Here is a 21270-nt window from a genome sequence, read left to right on the forward strand (position 1 = left end):
CCGTAAAAAACCCAACCCGCGTTTCTTCTTAAGTACCTAGGTAGCTAGTTACTGAAGCTTATGAAAATCATTAACGCCTACACATACCTGATGTCGAAAATCCATCATATTGCGGCTATCTCAGCCTTAAAACTAATACGTATGATCGTAACTTCGCATCACGTGGAGAGGTGAAGACTAGTACGTACCAGTACTAGACTAATATCTTCGTAATTAAAGATGTGTTTTATTTGGTATTGACATCAACAGTTCGATGTTGTTAATTTAACTTAATTTAAATTTACTCCATTGCAATAGCTGAAATAGTTTTTTTTGGTAGTGATATTTTTCCAACATTTTTAACTTTAAATGGCTCTCCTGTAAAATTGCAGAACTGTCGCTTAAATATTTTATCCGAATCGTGGTGCTTGCGAATGCACAATTCATTTGCTGCATGATGACATTATTATGATTCGACATTATGCCCAACGTTTGGTGAAAGTCAGTCGTGAAATCATCAGCACTAGCTCCTTATTTCTTAAAAATTTGAAAATTGAATAAAACTGAGCTATCGAACAATCCCTATGTTGACCTTACAGCCTATTAGGAATACTATTGACGACGTTAATAGCACTGTTAATGATTACACTCAAACTCGGTTATATCTTAATAAAACAAATCCTCGACTCGTTCTAGATAAATCTTCCGGCCGCAACGAACTAAGGCGCCCATCAATCAAAATGTATATGAATTCCGTTCTCGCCTCTTGTGTAATATGTTAATGTAAGTACACAAATATTGTGGAACATCTGTGACACTGTAATGCACAAGTAGCGATAGGCCGAACAGATCTGTCATACGAATGACAGCTTCGAATGAAACGTGTCTCTTCGTGTATTTTAAATGTAACCAAATTAAAAAGAGGTACAATTCCGTTACATTACAATAACGGCAGCTACCTTTAAATTAGATAGGTTTAATTCGTACCGAAAATAACCCAAGACCTTGCAACTACTCAGTTTGGGATCATAATACCCCTTTGCACGACATAGGAATTAGGGAAGGTTTCTAGACTGATGACGGAGAACTGTCAATGGAATTGGTAAGGGTATTAAAAGGCAAACTTAAACGCCGCATAACGCTCTTATAATATTCTTTATTTACCGTTTGATCTTCCGGCAAGAATTCTGAGTGCACAACACCGCGATAGTCAAAGAAAACAGTCGAGATGGCTTTGGCTTTTGATCGGCTTTTGGCTTGGTTTTTTTGATGTCGCTTCAGTTGGAAGGCGCCGCTCTGAAACCTGTTGATTATTTTGCATGCTGAACTCGTGAACCTACCACTCGTAACAATGCGTTTCATGAATTTTGGGTCGGAATTGATTTGTTCTAAGCATGCCATTAGCGACTCTTATACGATTGAGATTTTGGGAGAACATTCAGGTCTTTTGGGACTAGCCGAGCAGCAAAAATGTTTCGTGACCAAGTTGCTTCGACTATTTAAAATGGTACAGGTCGACTCGTGAGACACAGAAAGTTTGGCGGCTATCTATCTCATACTCGAATGAGGATTTTCAGTTACTGTTTCCTTCACTATTGGTTGATGGCCTTCCAGAGCAAGGAAAGTCTTTCATTACACCTCGACCGCTTTTGAACGCTCTATACCACTTGTAAGCACCTGTTTTTTGATAAAAATCGATACACCATAAGCCTTCTGTAACAACTTCAGTAACTCCGAACAGGAAATTCCGTTAGCAATACAAAATTTAAGAAAAACATTCGATGTTTTGGTCTACTATGAAATTCGTAATACACACTAGATATAATCTATCCAAAAACAGCACTCTAATCTAAATAACAGATGCAACTCAAACTCCACGCCAAAGTGGAAAACAGTTGTGCCAATCTAGCATACAAAAAACAAAAATTGAATTTGGAATCATAAACCATGGATACTTTTTTGACTGATGTATACCTACCGAGTAAACAAAGCTCGAAGATTTACGTCAATCTAATTTGACATGTGATTAATTTAAGTGTCAATTGTCACAGTAATATCTATGGCACCTTTTAAAACGATATATCGCCCAATTTCGAAAGGGATGTACACACTTCAGGCCGCGTTCGACCGCGTTCTATCGGAACAAGATACCTACATTGAGACCATATTTTACTAAAGTCGCTAAATATTTTAGTTGCAAGCCGCTCGGTCCGTATTTCTGGCAACATAAGCATTTTATACTCCTCACGCCACATTATAGGATGTGTTCTGTGGTACAGGTGTGCAAAATGCTGCTAAGGCGTCTCGTGTTTCATTAATTACGAGTAAGAATAAATGTATTTCATCTTTTTATATCCTACACGATATCTGAGCTTAAGTAATAATTGAAGTAGTAAGAGAATCATAATTTGCGCAAATCATAATTTTCAATCAAACCCGCAATATCATAATTCGCGTAATTACTGATGGTAGAACCTCTTGTGAGTCCGCACGGGTGGGTACCACCACTCTGCCTATTTCTGCCGTCAAGTAGTAATGCATTTCGGTTTGAAGGGTGGGGCAACCGTTGTAACTATACTGAGACCTTAGAACTTATATCTCAAGGTGGGTGGCGCATTTACGTTGTAGATGTCTATAGGTTCCAGTAATCACTTAACACCAGGTGGGCTGTGACCTCGTCCATCCATCTAAGCAATAAATAAAAAAAAATTGAGAATTTAATGTTACTTATTAATTATATCTAATTTAGAACATACGATACAGAACATAGTGTATTCAGACGAGCATACGGCCCACCTGATGGTGAGTGGTTACCGTCGCCCATTGACTTCAGCAATACCAGGGGCAGAGCCAAGCCGATGCCTACCGTTGAATACCAAATATAAAAATAATCCATTATAATAATACTATTAAAAATGACAAATACACGGTGACCTTTATTGTGAAATATAGATTTATGTACGACTGACGAAAACCCAACAAAATACTACGTATATTTATTTTGGAAACAAATACGTAACACGGACTATAAAAACGTTTAAATAATATTTCGGTTTTTTTTTTTTTTTTTTTTTTTTATTGCCTTTGTAGGCAGACGAGCATACGGCCCACCTGATGGTAAGCGGTCACCGTCGCTCATGGACGTCAGCAATGCCAGGGGCAGAGCCAAGCCGCTGCCTACCATAAAGAACTCTCCGCAAGCCTCGTTTGAAGAAGGACATGTCATAGCGCTCGGAAAATACCGTGGAGGGGAGTTCATTCCAAAGCCGGATGGTACGTGGCAAAAAAGATCTTTGGAAACGCACTGTCGATGAACGCAGCGGTTCCAGATAATATGGATGAACTCTGCTCCGATGGCGGGAGGTGCGATGATAAAAAGGAGATGAGGGAATCATCTCGAATAATTCCTCAGAGCATTCCCCATGGACCATGCGGTATAAAACACAGAGAGAACCGAAGTCCCTCCGTAGACCCAGAGGTTCCAAGCGATCCGCGAGAGCAGGACTATCGACTATCCGAACAGCCCGTTTCTGTATGGAGTCAAATGGAAGTAGCTGGTATTTGGGAGCCCCGGCCCAGAGGTGAGAGCAGTACTCCACGCGAGGTCGGACCTGCGCTTTATAAAGCGCAAGTCTCTGTCCAGGCGTGAAATACCGCTTCGCTCTGTTGAGAACTCCCAACATTTTAGAGGCCAATTTGGCTTTACCTTCCAAATGACTCCGAAACTGGACATCGCTCGAAATATCGACCCCCAGAATCCCGATACTCGCGGAAAGCTGCAGGGATACTCCTTGAAATTCCGGCGCCATGACAAAAGGGTCCTTCTTCGCAGTGAACGCGCAAACCTGTGTCTTCAATGGGTTGAACTGAACTGAATTCAGTTCACCCCACTTGGAGACCCGCCCCAAAGAGTTCTCCACTTCAGACACAAGTTTTAATCGCCTCTCGTGTACAACGCTTCGAGAGAGACTCTGATGGCCGATATATCGCGCATCCCCCGTGCTGTCATCCGCATAGCAATGCATGCCATCAATAGATAGCATGTCATTGATATGCAGTATGAAAAGCGTGGGGGAGAGCACCGAACCTTGTGGAACACCAGCGTTGATGGTCATGGTATCGGAGCAGCAGCCGTCGACGACAACTGCGATGCTCCGTCCATCCAAAAAGCTAGTGATCCACTTGCAGAGTCCCTCAGGGATCCCGTATGCTGGAAGCTTCGATAGAAGTGCCCTATGCCAGACCCTGTCGAAGGCCTTCGCGATGTCAAGGCTCACAGCGAGAGCCTCGCCCTTGCTTTCCAAGGCTTCAGCCCATTTATGTGTGAGGTATACAAGAAGATCGCCAGCTGAGCGACCATGACGGAAACCGTACTGCCGGTCACTGGTCAGCTGGCGATCCTCAAGATACTTAAGAAGTTGGGTGTTTATGATTCGCTCCATCACCTTGGAAAGCAAGGAAGTTATCGCGATAGGTCTGTAATTCGAGGGGTCCGACCGGTCACCCTTCTTGGGGATAGGGTGGACATGAGCAGTCTTCCATGAAGACGGAACCCTGTTGGTATTATACGAGAGGCGATATAGACGCGTTAGCGCGGGTGTCAATTCAGGGGCGCATGTTTTTAGAACCACTGCGGGGATGCAATCTGGCCCACTCGACTTATGGACATCAAGAAGCCGAAGCTCCTGCCTGACCGCACGCTGTGTGATGCGAATCTCAGGCATGGAGCTGTCACACCGGGAGATGTTGGGCGGCGTGGCTCCTCCGTCATCCAAAGTCGAGTATGAGGCAAAGAGCTTGACCAGAAGGTCAGCCTTCTCCTTCGCACTATGAGCCAGACTGTCATTGGACTTACGCAGTGGTGGAAGGCTAGACCTGCAGAAGTTACCTTCTGCAGCCTTAGCTAGCGACCAGAAAGCACGGCTCCCAGAGGGATAGCTATTCAGTCGCTCGCCAATTCTGACAACGTGCTCCGACTTCGCCTTGGCAATAGCCCTCTTATAGGACCTAGAGGCGGCGTTAAATTTCCGCCTTTTCTCCGAGATATCAGGATCCCGGCATCTCCTAGCAACATTAAATGCCACGTATGCAGACCGCTTGAGGCGTGCAGCATCCCTACTGGCTTTATTATACCAGGGTTTGCTGCGACCCCCAACGGGCACCTCAGAAGAAGGAATGAATAATTCCATTCCCTGAAGCACCACGTCTTTAAGTCGGTCCGCACAGACGTCAGGATCATCGGAGGAAAAGCAGAGCCGCCCCCATGGGTAGGATGCGTAAAATTCACGCATTCCATCCCAGTCTGCTGACCTGTACCGCCAAACTCTTCGAAACCCGGTCGTCGTTCGACGACTAGGACGAGAGAGTGGTATGGCAGCACGGATAAGGCAGTGATCAGACGATCCAAGTGGAGCGTCGACCACCACACTGTATCCAGCTGGGTGAGTGGTCAGCAGAAGGTCCAACAAAGAAGGCTCGTGCCCCTCAATGTCTGGGACACGGGTGGGCTGTGTCACCAGTTGTGAGAGGCCGTAGGACAAGGCGAAATCGTAGGCAGCCCGACCCGGGAGGTCAGTGGTTCTGGACCCCAACCACTCCTGGTGATGAGCGTTAAAGTCACCAAGGACCACCACCTCCGCAGATGGGTACTGCTCAAGCACGCGGTCAGTCCCCTCTTGTACATGTTCAAACAGAGCTGACCCCGCATCACTGCTGTGAGACCTGTACAGGCAAGCGTAAACTCTGGTACAGCCCCCATAGTCCACGCGTAGCCACAAGAGGGACAGGTCCCGTTGCTCGAGGCCCCGAAGCCGACGACAGCAGACATCCTCCCGGATAAACACGCACACCCCGGCTTTACGCAGGAAGGTGTGCTCCAATGCGTAGCCGGGGTATCCGAGGTACGACGTATCGTCCGGGGCAGATATCTGCGTCTCAGTCAGGAAAAAGAGGGCAGGCTGCGCCGTCTCAAGGTGGTGATGTACGGCGTCAAGGTTACTGTGTAGGCCCCTGACATTGCTGAAATCCACATTAAACGTGGAATGGGGATCCGCCGAAAAAACTCTTTTTCTTTTGTCGACTTTCATGATAATTATAGTTGGAGAGTAAGGATTTGGAGAGGTAGGATGCTAGAGGTGAGATCAAGGCAATACCTGAATAAAGCGCAGGGCACAATGAACACTCGATCCGGGGTTGCGCGAGAAGCTGACGCAGGGCATGGAAGGGCCCCCAGTCCACCCTGCATACGATCGCCGGGATCCACTCCGGTCTCCGACTCCGGCACGACGACCGCATGACAGGATTTTACACCGGTTGGCGGGACAGCTTCCTGGGGCGGAGTTTAGTTGTGACACCCAGGTTCAGGTCCCCTACTGACCGGCGGGCGGCGGCAGGCACCGTTTCACTGGGTCTCCCTATACCCCCGTCAGCAGCCCACGCCCCGCGGACTTGCGCGCACGTTTGCTCTGCATGTTCCAAGTATCACCAAGACTCACCCCCAACAAGGAGGAGGAAAGGAAAGGAATAGAACTGGCTCTCCAACCCACATGCCGGAACACAGCTAGGCTATTTGGCGGCAGACTCTAGTTGGAGGGTGGTCGCCAGCCAGTCGGACTAGGTCCTACCACCGATTGTGTTTTCCGTTTGTCAAAAACGAATTACAGCGACCGCCATCATATCTATCAATAGCTTCGAGCTAAAATTAACATCCTCCTCGGAAACGGACTAGGGTTATTATGCAAATTAAAGTATGATATATGAAATCTGAAGATTAAGAGGTACCTACCTAAATAAAATTAAGTCGGTTTTTTTTTTGGTTACGCTATTTTGTCTCTGTAGTCTAATATGAAGTAATTGTCTATGGTAGTTCATTTTTGTACGCGATGAAATCAGGAGTCGGACTTTTTGTGGGAACGGGAACTATACTTACTATAATTGTAACTATGCCTTAGAGACCTTAGAACTTATATCTCAAGGCGTGTGGCGCATTTACATTGTAGATGCTTAAGGGTTCCAGTAACCACTTAACACTAGGTGGGCTGTGAGCTCGTCCACACATCTAGGCAATAAAAAAAAAGCGAAGTTGTGTGAATTGCTTTATTTTATTAATTTGGCATATCTCCAGGTTTAAAGTTATATCCCTCTCGACCGGGTATCCGTAAATGGATTCCCCAGCGTAAAAAAAAAAGTTTTAAGTTATATATAATCCCAAAAATCTACGGAAAGAGTCTCAGTAAATAATCACCATTTTACTGGGACTTTATTTTCATTTCATCTCATCTCGTTTCATTTAACTTCATCTCAATTAATTACAGTCTCAAATAAATCAACTTCAACTCATTTCGCTTCATATATATCATTTTTCATATAACAGAATACGTATTTATTTAATAATTGTAGATAAACTTGACACCGGCAACAATGAAATGCAAGAAGCCAGTTGCTATGCTGAAATAAAAAAGAAGAAAATTATGTCTAAAAGTAACGTAACAATTTTCATAATAAAAATATATTAACTATGGCAATAAAAAGACCAATGTTCAACAGAAGATATTACGAAACTAAAAATTTAATAATTTAATCCAGAACTTTAGTGTGAGTTTATTTCAGCCTTTAAAGCCGTTATAGGGTATAAACGGCTCTACGCCAGCAATACGACAGGTAAACGTAATTAAAGTAATCAATTGATAATATTTCAATAATCGGATTTTGCCATATTTAAAACTAGCTTTTGCCCGCGACTTCGGCCGCGTGAAATAGGCAAAAACGTTATAGTAAGCCAACCTTAACATATAGACATATATTATCGCGGATTTTTTTTAGATCTTTTAAAGGGGAACAATTCTGTCATACATTATTTTAGCGAAACTAACCGTTTCTGCAGCGCACGCAGCGGAAGCTTTCAAAAGGGAAAAAAACCCGATTTTGAAACATTCTTTATTGGTGCTCCGCTTGTATTGGTCTTAGCGTGATGTTCTATAGCCTATAGCCTTCCTAGATTAATATAATATACTTGTTAGATATTTTTACTTGTAGGTTAGCTACGTTCAGAAAAATGTTCAAGGGCATCCTCCACTTTATTAATAGGTAGGTTAATGTAATTGTTTAATGTATTATATTGTGAATAATTTTTTTTCCCTTACATTATTCGTTAGATTAGTTTTTGTTATTGTGTTGTTTTGTCATAATTGTAAGGAACATTGTTATACAAATTCAGCACTATATGTCTTGTTTTGTCGTGCGCACATAACTTATGTTGCAAGCCAGATTTTGTTTCTTTTTATTTGTGTTTTTTATGTATCTTTAGCTTGTGATGTGTATTGTGAGCCTAATAAAATAAATAAATAAATGGGCTATCTAACACTGAAATATTTTTTCAAATCGGACCAGTACTTCCTAAGATTAGCGCGTTCAAACAAACAAACTCTTCGGCTTTATAATATTGAGTATAGATTGACGGCCAATGAAATGGGTGGTAAATTTTGAAAATTTTACTATTTATTTTGGTGTTTGAATTCTTATTACCAAAATTTGCCTATTTCCTAATTTCTGAATAATTCAGAAATTTCAAACGAAACAAATACGATTTGTTTAATTGACGAAACGTCGGCGAGTTTCAATTTCTTGCGGCCTCACAATTAACTGTTATTAAAAGTAACGATCGGTACTCGGAACTTTGTTTAGGATGCCTCTGCGTAATTATAAAACGCAAAAATCATGCGGGCAATTTTATTGTGTCGCAAACACTCGAGAAAGGCACCACACACGATCGTTCTTTGTTAAGTATCAAAATACATATCAACGCTTGAAAGGCAAACGTGACTAAGCGACAGTAACTGCTTTGTACATAAATGATAGCCAATAACCATATTCGATGCGCAAAAAAAATATATTTCTAGGTCTATTAAAATCATTTCAATCCTACAGCTAGATTCGTTAAAATAGATTTTTTTTCGGGTATTTCAGCTTTAAATTAGTCTACTGTAAAGTTCACGCATTGTCGCTTAGTCACGTTTGCCTTTCAAGCGTCGATATCAATTCCATGTACCTACTCCTTTATAATTTATATTATTTACCATTGTAAATAATTGTTCACGTGAAATGAAAATTCTTGAAGAATTATTTATTCGTATTTTAGAATCATATGATTTGAATGATTACGTGTACTTGCCGTGTCGTTTGTTAAACCTCTGCATTTGTTTTGATAAAGTACAGCTGTGTGAAATTTTATCGTATATACATTTTTTTCTGACCTTCACTTACGCAATATATTAACTTAGCAGCGGGTGACATCCCCGCATCCCCCCTGTCAATTGAGCGTTAAAATATGTAAATAAAATTTTACGAAAATAACTCCTCATCGGCAGTATGTCATAATGTAGTACAACCACCCCTTAGAAGAACTTTTGAGGACTGACATTGTATATTTCATTAGCAAATATACAAAAAGTAGAATTTTAAGAACGTTTCCAAATCCTACAGTAATTGTAAATTTAATATTTACAAATGAAAAACTGATAAATGAGAACAAAATGATATGTCGGTTTCCACTTTAGATGTGGGAGTTATTTTAGGTGTGGTGGTGAAAGCCGGAACCCAATTTCAGATCTTGGCATCTTCATTAAAGCTTACATTGCCGGTATTGTTAGCTCTTAAACCACTTTCAAGAACGTTAATATAAATTAAATCGATTATGTTTAATATAAAAAAAAAGAATTAAATACGTATCTTGATCATAAATTTGATAGATTGTAGCTCATGCAAATAGTTATCTAACTATGATATATTTGTTGAGATGAAATATATAAATAACTACAAAGAAGTGTAGATCGTTTATTTCATCAATAGCGAAACTTCACCACATCTTCTTTCCTAAATACACATTCTCAAACAAATGAAACTCAAATTAAACCGTCACACGACGTCACTAAGCCAACGTCTTCTTTAGTTTCCTTTAAAACAAACACGACGAAAATAAAAAACATTTCGTAGCATTTTAATTTGTATCCACCCTACAAAAGTAATAGTACACTGGAAGCGATGGCCAATTAGCGTCGCGGGAAACTTGATATAAAGTTACCAGAGTTTTTGTGTGAAATGAGACGCGACGGGTACACTTCCTACCTCTGCGTTGGAACAAATTCATTGACTTTTATTGAGTTTTGTCGGACGAATTAATTTTGGAAGGCGACGATGATGTTTCAAATAAATTCGTTTTAATTTTATTGCGTAATTCCAACTCAACCAACCTATGAAGTAGGTAATCTGCAATTTTTAAAACTACCCATGTGATGTTTTTGTTGCTGAAAATTTTAGAAACAATGCTATGATTTACTGAGCTAGCATGATAATCAAATGTCGACAAATGACACCTTAGTCGCTTATAACTTCGCTCTAATAATATGGCCGGTTTCTATAGGGTAAAAAATAGATGAAATCATTTTTTAGTTCGCTTAGCTATTCAAGCATGCTTTTTTTATTATTCTCTCGCCCGCTACCACGAAAACTATGAAGTGTTAGAAACGTTGGAAATAATTTAATGACAGTAAAAAACGCGAAATTCTTGTTAAGTTCTTTTCGTTTCAATACTTTCGTTTCATTTATTATGAAGGATTTTACCATTCATTGAAATTATTCGAGCTGAAAAAAAACCTGCTGTGTAATAAGTACGGGTGTATAAATATGTACATATATATGTTACCCCCACAGACACAGCCCACTGAGTTTCTCGCCGGATCTTCTCAGTGGGTCGCGTTTCCGATCCAGTGGTAGATTCTGCGAAGCACTGCTCTTGCTAGGGTCAGTGTTAGCAACACTCCGGTTTGAGACCCGTGAGCTCACCTACTAGTTAAGGTTACGCTGATATAGCCTCTCAAGGCTTAGGCTTAGGTAGGAAAAAATAAATAAATAAAAACTTATGTTAAGCCGGCAGGCGGGCTGTTTTGAAAGTTAGAAAAGCCATACACGTTATGTTTTTGGGTGCCTGTAACTACATAACACCAGAACCGGTCAATTTATCATTGCAATAAAAAAAACATGTATATCTATTGATAGTGGTGGACTTTACCTTGACAGAATGTTTCAACTGTACCGATATCGATGTCCATTATCAAGGAATGCATTACGCATGTCTCCACGAGCGTGTTGAGTAAAATTCCTCATTACTAGGCTAAAGCTGATAAGCCTCCTGATCGATAGTGGCCGGTTGCTTTCGCAATAAAACAAGGCATTTAATGAAATGACTGAATTTATTGTTTTGGGTTATTTTTCCCGGAGACTTTATCGATTAATTAGGACGACTGCGCGTAGTCGAGGGCTCAACCAGGAGGGAAGGGTTTGCTAACAAGTTCCCGAGCTCCCACGAAAGAGACCTAATATAGCTATAGAGCAGGATCCTTGAAGACGTGCTTAGGGCGTCGACGATGGTTGACTACTGCTTGAGCCATATTCCCATACATACATATTTCAATATTATATTAACTTTTCGTTCATTCCAACCAAAGGATCAAAATTAGTTATAAACCTATGACTAGGATCAAAATCAAAATAGTTGAAAATGTTAACACTTTGTCTTGGCTATTGGATTGCTAGCTTTGTTAAAGATATTTTGTTTTTGGTATTTTTTAGTTTTTGTTTTTTGGTATTTTGTTATTGGTATTTTCTCGTGTGTTTTCGGTAAGCAGCATTAAGCATAAATTTGGCTTAGCTTGGGGACATTAAATGTCTAGGTATACTGCTCAGGCTTCTTCGAGCTACGTACCTGCTAGAGGTAATGTTTCATTTAGAATCAATTATAGCATTTTAACTGTATTTTCATACCTAACTTCCCCAAAATGAAGGAGATAATTGTAAAAACACACTAGTTGATAGCATGTACCATGCTATTTTTGCGAAACCACATTTAAATCTAAAGGGAGCCTAGACTATTAGTAATTCAATTAAAATTTCAACTTTATTTCTGAATTGTTGACCTAATCGCTGTAAACTTTATTTCAATTCGTGCGTGAAGTCAAAACAGTCGTAAACTTTGATCGGTTCTTTATCCCCTGCTCAGTAGCAGTACGCTGATCAAAAACTGCGTCAATAAACAATTTCAGTTCAGTATCTACGGCGCTGCATGTTCTGTAGAATTTTTTTCTTAAATAGCATTTTTTTATGTTCGCCTGCAACGTAGATAAGGACGCTGATATCACGGTAGACACATCGGCACCACTTATTCTGTTGAAATTGCAAGTATTCGTGATGTGAAAGCGAGGTAAACATAAATTTGCCTCTTCTGATCGACAACAGGCAACCGGACATTAATAATGAAAAAAAAACTATAAAGGAATTAAACTGAAAATTCATATTAATGATTTAAAACATTTCGGATCACTTAATTAAATTATTATTATTATTCTGACATATCACATCTGACTAAATCCTGACGTCATATGTGGCTAATAGTTGTGTATCTACTGTGATTAGCTTTTCGTTTATTTTCGTCTCAATTGAGGTCACATATAAGGAACTTGTGTTTTTTTTTATTGCCCTTGTAGGCAGACGAGCATACGGCCCACCTGATGGTGAGTGGTAACCGTCGCCCATGGACTTCAGCAATGCCAGGGGCAGAGCCAAGCCGCTGCCTACCGCAGAGATTTTCGAAGATGTTCGAAGAGATTTGTTAAGTTCACGTGGCAAATAGAAAAAGTTAGGGCCGTCTGGAGCTTGCAGCTCGAACTTTCATTAGATTTCAAATATTTATTTAATTTAATTTCAAATAAATACGTATTTCATTGATACACACTAACATTTCGATGAAAGTTTTTTTTATAGCCCTTGTAAGCAGACGAGCATACGGCCCACTTGATGGTGAGTGGTTACTGTCGCTCATGGACATCAGCAATGCCAGGAGCAAGACCAAGGCGCTGCCTGCCCTTTAATACTCTATACAAGCCTGAAATTATGGAGCTTAATACCATTGGTATAAGTAAAATTCTACCCTTGTAATTACGCTATGACAAGTCCTTCCTCAAACGAGGTTTGAAGAAAGTCGAACGAAGTAGGCAGAGTGCCCCTGGAATTGCTGATATCTATGAGTGACAGTGATCACTTCCCATTCGGAGGGCTCTATAGTTGTATGCAATGGAAACAAACAAAACTATCCGTTATGGCTATTTAATTAAGTGTTACTTTTAAACTAGACTTAGAAAAGTCGATTAGTAATCATAAATCGTTAATGTTCCCCATCCCATTTTGGGAGGCTTGACGACGAAAGGAAGATCTTCCACCGAGCGGATGATATTGCTCGGTAGACCGACGGTCCGAATGTTGTTGTTCGGAACTTGTATATATGCGCTTTATCTTGAAAATGTCGTAAGCGAGATTCAGGCATCTGTCAATTATCTTGCGTTGTATGATGGCTATCCGCCACATCACTCCCCTCCGAGACTGGAGGTCGTGTCATTTTTTTAGTTAGCGTTGTCCGTGCTGAGATTAGCTTGCAAGGGCCAGTGCTGCTCGAAGCCTGCGGTGAGTCGAGGCTGAGCTTGAATGCTGCGTGCGTGTCGCCAGTGCTGCTCGAAGTTTGCAGTGAGTCGAAACTGAGCTGAATGCTGCGTGATTGTCGCCAGTGCTGCTCGAAGTCTGCGGTGAGTCGAGACTGAGCTTGAATGTTGCGTGCGTGTCGTGCGTAGTCCATGTGATGCAGAGCTGCCACGCCGGAGATGTGTGACCCCAAGCGTTGATGATCCGGTCGTGGGCTGCGATGAACTGTAGCGGCGTGATGAGGCAGTGAAGTTGCGTGCCGTAGGACCAGGAAGCGCGGTGAGTCGGCTGCGATGGTCCTGTTGAGGCTGCGATGCTGGCTTGCTGTGGGACGACTGTCAATGACGTACTTTTATCTGCGAGAATGCAGGGATTGTGGTAGCCGAAGTTCTTGATGCGCTGATGATGAATCAGAAGGTTGCGTGTTCACATCTCGTCGCAGGTCACCAGTTTGGGGTCACACATCTCCGGCGTGGCAGCTCTGCATCACATGGACTACGCACGACACGCACGCAACATTCAAGCTCAGTCTCGACTCACCGCAGACTTCGAGCAGCACTGGCGACAATCACGCAGCATTCAGCTCAGTTTCGACTCACTGCAAACTTCGAGCAGCACTGGCGACACGCACGCAGCATTCAAGCTCAGCCTCGACTCACCGCAGGCTTCGAGCAGCACTGGCCCTTGCAAGCTAATCTCAGCACGGACAACGCTAACTAAAAAAATGACACGACCTCCAGTCTCGGAGGGGAGTGATGTGGCGGATAGCCATCATACAACGCAAGATAATTGACAGATGCCTGAATCTCGCTTACGACATTTTCAAGATAAAGCGCATATATACAAGTTCCGAACAACAACATTCGGACCGTCGGTCTACCGAGCAATATCATCCGCTCGGTGGAAGATCTTCCTTTCGTCGTCAAGCCTCCCAAAATGGGATGGGTATTCCAGATGTCTGTATGTATACTGAGTTGTCCGTAGTGGTGCGAACGGATGAAATTGCCTCTGTTGAATTCTTTGTTGGTGCGGCAACAGTAAGTGCTGTAATGCCATCGATAAGGCGTTGATTGCGGCAATCGACTAGTAGGCTATAGTATCCTAGGAAGTCGACACCGATGATAGGCTTCGTCACATCTGCTACGACGAAACGCCAAGTGAAACTACGTCGTAGTCCTAAGTCCAGCGTAAGAGGCAGATCACCGTAGGTGGATATGATTGATCCATTGGCTGCAAATAGCTCGTATTGAGTTTTGATGCGTGGCTCCCGAACAGCGGATCGCGGAAAGACGCACAGGTCTGAACCCGTATCTACCAGATATTGCACCTTCGTTTTGCGGTCCGTTATGAACAGGCGGCTCGTTAAGGAAAGGCAGTCGTTAACCGCCACTATTGGCTGCCTTGGGAGTTTCCCGCCTTCTGGTAGGTACATGGCTGGGTGCATCTTCTTGCTCGCTCTCCAAAGCGGTAGTGGAAGAAGCAGTATGGATGATCGCTTGGACGAGAACGGGAACGTGAGCGACTTCTTGAGTTCCAACTTTCTTTAAAGCGTGGCCGTGGGCGTCTGCGTAGATCCATACTCATAGTCTCGAGTTTTCGACTGAGTTCCTCCACTTTACGGGTCAACGCGTCAATGGTGCTTGGTATGACAGCAGATGTTGACAAACTGGCTACTTGACTTGCTACTTGCATGGTTACTGGAACGACATCATTGACACGATCTGCAAGTTCGGCTAAATCTTCTAGTGACATCTTAGTTTGCTGCGCTGCTATGCATGTCTGCAGATGAGTAGGTAAGCGACTTGCCCAGATGGTGCGGATGAAGTCGCTCGGAACATTTTCTCCGGCCAGAAGCTGCAGGTGTCGAAGGAACTGTGTAGGTTTGCGATCTCCCATCTCCTCATGCATCAACAATTGCTTAATCTTCTTTTCTTGCGAAGCTGATAATCTCCGTATGAGTTCATGTTTGATCGTCTCATATTTGTTGGTGGCTGGAGGTGACACGATCAACTCCCGGATTTCTGCTGCATGCTGCGGTTCCAGTTGCGACAACACGTAGTAGAACTTCGTGGCGTCTGCGCTTATATTGGACAAGGTGAACTGCCCTTCCAGCTGAGCAAACCACAGTTCTGGGTCTTCGGGGTTGAACTTAGGCGTCTTCACTCCTACACGGTAGGTTCCTCCCAGTAGCACATCGTCGGTAGCTTCGGACTGCATGTTGTTGTTCGGAACTTGTATATATGCGCTTTATCTTGAAAATGTCGTAAGCGAGATTCAGGCATCTGTCAATTATCTTGCGTTGTATGATGGCTATCCGCCACACCATGAAACAGAACTGAAATAAATGAACAAACACAAGGTACGACCGAAACATTTACATACGAAATACCTGGTACACTTCGCGATTTGCCCATCGGGTCAACGACATTGTAATTACTAGGGCCGAGGTTCCGTGGCAGCGTGTTACCGTGTAATGTTTGAATTGGGCTAATTTTATTTTTGAAATTTAATGTACATGTGTACTTTTAATAAACAGATAGATAGCGGTAGGTGCGGCTTTGTTCTTCTTCAAATGGGGTTAGAATAAAATTATTCGAGGTGGATAATAGAGCTTTCGTTTATTTGCAGATTTAAATAACATCCTTCCATTAAATTGAATCCGAATTCAGCGAAACACATCCGAAATTCATTCATAAGTTTACACGTCATAATATTAATTCGCGAACAAGTAAAAACTGGTTCTTAAAATTGCGTGTATTGCGACGGACTTTTCGAAGACGCCATTAAAAGTTTTCGTGGTCATGAAAACCGTCAAGTATTGAAAACGTCAGATAATTCTTAAACTAAAACAAGATATGCGAGGTTCAGTCGTAAAAGTAGATTTAAATGTGGATATCATATATGGTATAATAAATGTTCCATCGTATCCATCTCTGCGATGGACTCCCGTTATGTTACATGAATTAATCGTATTCTGTAATCAAATAGGGACGGCTAATTAAGTTTCTTATTATCAAATCAAAATATCGAACCCTCATATAAAGGGACAATTTAGTTAAAGAAAAAAAAAAAAAAAAGGACTCTACTGTTATAGAGACACATTTCTATTTAATTATTTTTATGTTTGAGCACGTTGTGTGCTCGCACGGTTATGTAACGTTATTTTACCTATTTCTTTCGTGAAACACCGCTACCTTTCAGTTCGAAGAGTAGGGTAACCGTTGTACTAAATAAATGAGACCTTATAAGTTAAGTTACCTAACACTCGATGGGTCGTAAACTAATTCACACGTCGAAAAAAAGAACTTGATGTCTTGAATTTAATTTATAAAACCAAAGCTGCAAAAAAGAACCCAAAGTATACTGGAAAGACTGAAGAAAAATCGCGAATTCCCATTTTATACTAGAACAAGGCTGATATCGTTGATCCTAATAACATTGATATTTTAGCGTACAGAACACGGAACGAATCCCAGGTTGAACCTCGTGAATTCGCCTACAAGTTCGGTGAAACCGGCAAAACCCCTCGAGGCTATTAACAATAAAATGGCAAAAAAAAATTAAACTCAAAACTTAAAATCAGGTATGTAAACTTGTATAAACACAGAAAATATTCCCCGGAAATCCAAAGCATTCCCAATTACCGAAAGAATTTTAACTGTAATGCTCCTTACAATTCATTAAAATGAATTTCGTAAATTCAACTGCCCTTAACTGTTCATAAAAGGTCAGCTTTGCTGTGCTCGTAGTGAGGATCCATATAAGTTGAAACGGCCGTGTTGTTTCGATAAATTAAAGTAAATAATACAATATTTAGTATCAGAAAGGCGCGCATGAAAATGTCAGGTTACTTAACCGGGTTGTCATCGATTTTACTTTTGCCCCCCATTTAAACGAACGTATTATTTACTCAAGTTATTTCGGTCACAAGATTTACGTAAATTATTATTGACGTCTATTTTTCACGGTCTGAATTTCTGGAGTTTTTGTGATCAGAGATGACGATAAAGGTTTATAATTTCACAATTCACAAATAAAAACAATCCAATGACTTCCCTAATTAGGTAATACAGATAGCTAATTACCATACCTTATAATTTATACTCAGGTCGGGCATATAAACAGGTAAAGCTAATTTTACCAGTACTTTTAAAATCGCAATATACTGAGAGCAATCTAACGGAACAATACAAGGAAATGTTGAAGAAACCGTGTGGGCCCTGTGACAAGTGGGCTTCAAGAGGGCGTGGGTTTAGACTCTCGAATATAAATTCAAAGCCATGATACGCCTATTGAAACATCAAAAGCCTGGCAGCTCGTTGAGTGCTAGCACCGAAATCTGATTTTGCGTCGTCTGATTGAATTTAGAGCATATTACAATTTATAGCAGCTCTTGAGAGTCTTCATCGTAATTTTATCACATAACGTCAAAATAAAGTTACGAGAAATTGAATTAGTTACGTAATAGAACTGTCACGGTGTGCTAATAATAAAAAAAAATACGATATAACTAATTCAAAAATAAAGATATTTAACTTATTTTCGCAGCTCATAATTGAGGTAAAATGGCGCGTCGAATCGACCCCAACACGTTCCAAAAAATACAACATATAATCTAGGTATATTCATAACGTAGGATATAATTATGATCGTGATCAGTCAGTCGTCCTTGTAACCCGACCTTCCCAGAATTTAATTTAGAAAATAAAACTAAAACCACGAGACCCTGATAGACGGGCTCTGATCCAAACTAGTTTAACAATTTATCGTCTTCCACCATCTGGAAGATGAAAGAACAAATTTAAACTTAGTAATGCAAGTAAAAGAAACCATTTTAGTACGAAGAGGTTTCTAAGAGAGTTTAGAGATCTGTCTAAAATTTAAATTAAATTCACGGTCCTGCAAAACCAGAAATCCATTGGTGCTTACAAATGTACGGATTAAAAAATGGGCGTGAAGGCCGTAATAACGGTCTGTACGAAATCAGAAGAAGAAGTGTGTTAAATTCGAAATTGGCCAGAGGCCTAAACCGAATGTATCAATCTATTAAAATAAAATATATTTAACATCTCGATGTGATGTCGATTCACCATTCACTGTCCCTCAAAGACGTTATTCGACAGATGGCATAATTATTACCATTATCGAATTCTTCGAAAATCGTCCCTGGTTTGTTATTCTCGATCGATTGATGACCATTCGACCATTTGATGATTTATTGATAGAACGCTCTTAAACTTTTCAACTCCATCAATCTTTAAACTTCCCTATTCGAAATGTTCATCTGATTCTGTCAACGGTTCAAATTTAGTTATAATGATTTGTATTGTATGAAAAGCTTCTTCTCGAAGCTCGGTTATTTGGTAATCATTAATCGAATATACAACATTACTTTTAAAAATGTTATATTTGAGATTGAATTGAAAAAAAACTGCTACGCATTCATTACATTTTAGAAGATTTCAGAACAAAACCAGACCGCGCAACATTTTCGAAATGCCAAACAAAATATCTAAACAAATGATATCCTTGCGTGAAAACTAGAGAAAAAATATCATATAAACGCAGGTTTAATGTATCTACTAGTCGTGACAGTTACAGACAGTTCCGGCGAGTCGTCGACGGATTTGTCGGGTGCAGTATTCTGTGGCGAGGGAGGGGAGGTGCTACCGCGCGCCACACGATTACGTACGATACGAACGACGCCGGCTCTGCCCGCACCGTGTGCCGCGTCGTCTCTCCCAGTTCGACGCTCACTCGCCTCTGTAAAGGACGCGTTTCGTGAATTCTGACTTATGTGAGACTCTTGGACGTGCAGTTCATAACTTGTGGCAAAACTTAGTGTACTCCAAGTCAACCAGTTTCATTTGGATCGGATAACTTGCAGTGTGTTGCAGAAATTTAAAAACAATGAATTAGTGTGTTAAGTGCGAAAACAAATTTTGTTAAGCGATCTCGAAATTCGAGCTGATGGTTCTCTTGAAAAGTAACATGAAAATTAATGGTAAATTATTAAATAGTTTTGCATGTTTGATTGATGGTATGCTGTTAGTTATTCGGATTGTCTGATTATCTCGGTTTGCACGAAGCACGAACGTATACTCGCACGGTGGTAAACAGGATACACATTCAGAGACCAGGCTTCACTCATTAACTTATTCAAATGAAGGCTTCGATCTTTCACCGGGACCACCGAAAAAGCCAAAACAATAGCGGACCTTGCCTTTGTCAGGCGACATTGAATCTCCGAATGTAAATTTGAGTTGGCACGAACAATTGAACACAGTGAGTTTGGAAGTCGATACCTACATGAATAAAGGCTTGTGTGTGTGACCCTGGTGCGCCTACGGGACCAGCCGCTGTGGGTGGACGGCATAGTTCCGAGCCGCCTAGAACGACAGTGGGTGTTTGAATGGAGCCAGTTAATAATAATGGTGAGATTTAATCACCATAGAGGTTACACAACAAAGCTATAAGCATGCCAGTGCCTCGAAATGTAGAAGAAGGACGTTTAACGAGATAGTCAACTAACAAAAAGCTTAAAACAGCGTAGACACCGTTAGCTTGTAGTTTTCATAGGTACTAATCAATTAATACCAAATATGTATATTGCAGCGTGCATTTCGCAAGGACCGTTTTATCGGCGGCCGATTTTACCATCGAAGCATGAATATTGATAAGATTGTTTGCAGAATGCAAATATGATATTCACTTTAAAGTATTTGGCTATGTTGCGTTTGATGATACGAAACCTTACAGAATCGTAGCGTCCTGCTCGTATGGCACATCAATTTCGCACACATGTTCCGAAATAGACCTCAGATGGCGACTGACAAAAAACAGACTCCCTTCCACACGTGTTTCGTATACAATCACTAAAATGTAGACCAATACATATACCATTATTATATAACCTATATTTTGTGTTATAATAAACAACAAGCAACAACAATGTAAAAATAAAAAAAATAACATAAAAATTAAATTCACCTAAAGAATGATTATTCCGTTATTTAGCGCATCTGTTTTAAATGATCAATTGTATCCGTCGAAGGTATAAAAAAGTTTATGAAGAGAAACCTGCGAGGGCGTGCGCACGTGGGTAGGCAGATGCAAACGCATCCCGAGGTTGATTTTCAAACCATACGTTTCTTTATCTACCGATCGCGCTAACTTTGCAGCTGATATTTAAGATTCCATTATTACACCAAAAAAGGTGTTTACGTATCGAAAATATCTTATAAAACAAATCGTGTCCCTATCCCGAATGATTTGTACCAATCGAAAATGGGAAAGCATCTAGAAAAATCAAGCGCATCCCGAGTTTGATTTTCAAACCATACGTTTCTTTATGTTCTGGTCTCGCCAGCTTTGCAGCTGATAAGATTCCATTATTACACCAAAAAAGGTGTTTACGTATCGAAAAGATCTTATAAAACAAATCGTGTCTCTATCCCGAATGATTTGGACCAATCGAAAATGGGAAATTATCTAGAAAGATCAAGCGCATCCCTAGGTTGATTTTCAAACCATACGTTTCTTTATGTTCCGATTTCGCCAGCTTTGCAGCTGATATTTAAGATTCCATTATTACACCAAAAAAGGTGTTTACGTATCGAAAAGATCTTATAAAACAAATCGTGTCCCTATCCCGAATGATTTGTACCAATCGAAAATGGGAAAGCATCTAGAAAGATCTAGACTAAACGTGCAGTAGCATTACTTACGATAATGGTTTGTGTTAATTCCAAAGGGGTCAATTCCGGT

The 21270-nt window shown here is 40.9% G+C and overlaps 1 protein-coding gene across 14 annotated transcripts in view; it reads left to right on the top strand.

The window, feature by feature from the left end:
* LOC101736209 (caskin-2) overlaps positions 1-21270 on the top strand; it is a 339004-nt gene that overhangs the window by 131403 nt on the left and 186331 nt on the right. For 2 of the 14 annotated variants that reach the window (XM_062673431.1, XM_004932492.5), the window contains exon 1: positions 19206-19507. The exons of 7 other annotated variants lie outside the window; for them this stretch is intronic. Coding sequence is in view for 6 of the 7 variants with exons in the window: in XM_004932492.5 (XP_004932549.1) it covers positions 19474-19507 (34 nt within the window). In the remaining variant the exon portion in view is untranslated. Of the gene's footprint in view, positions 1-19205; positions 19938-21270 lie in introns of those variants that run through there. 5 more of the 14 variants (XM_062673437.1, XM_012695779.4, XM_012695780.4 and 2 more) reach the window with 4 other exon arrangements.

The sequence above is a fragment of the Bombyx mori genome, chromosome 17 (assembly GCF_030269925.1).
Source record: "Bombyx mori chromosome 17, ASM3026992v2".
Taxonomy (NCBI): Eukaryota; Metazoa; Arthropoda; class Insecta; order Lepidoptera; family Bombycidae; genus Bombyx; species Bombyx mori.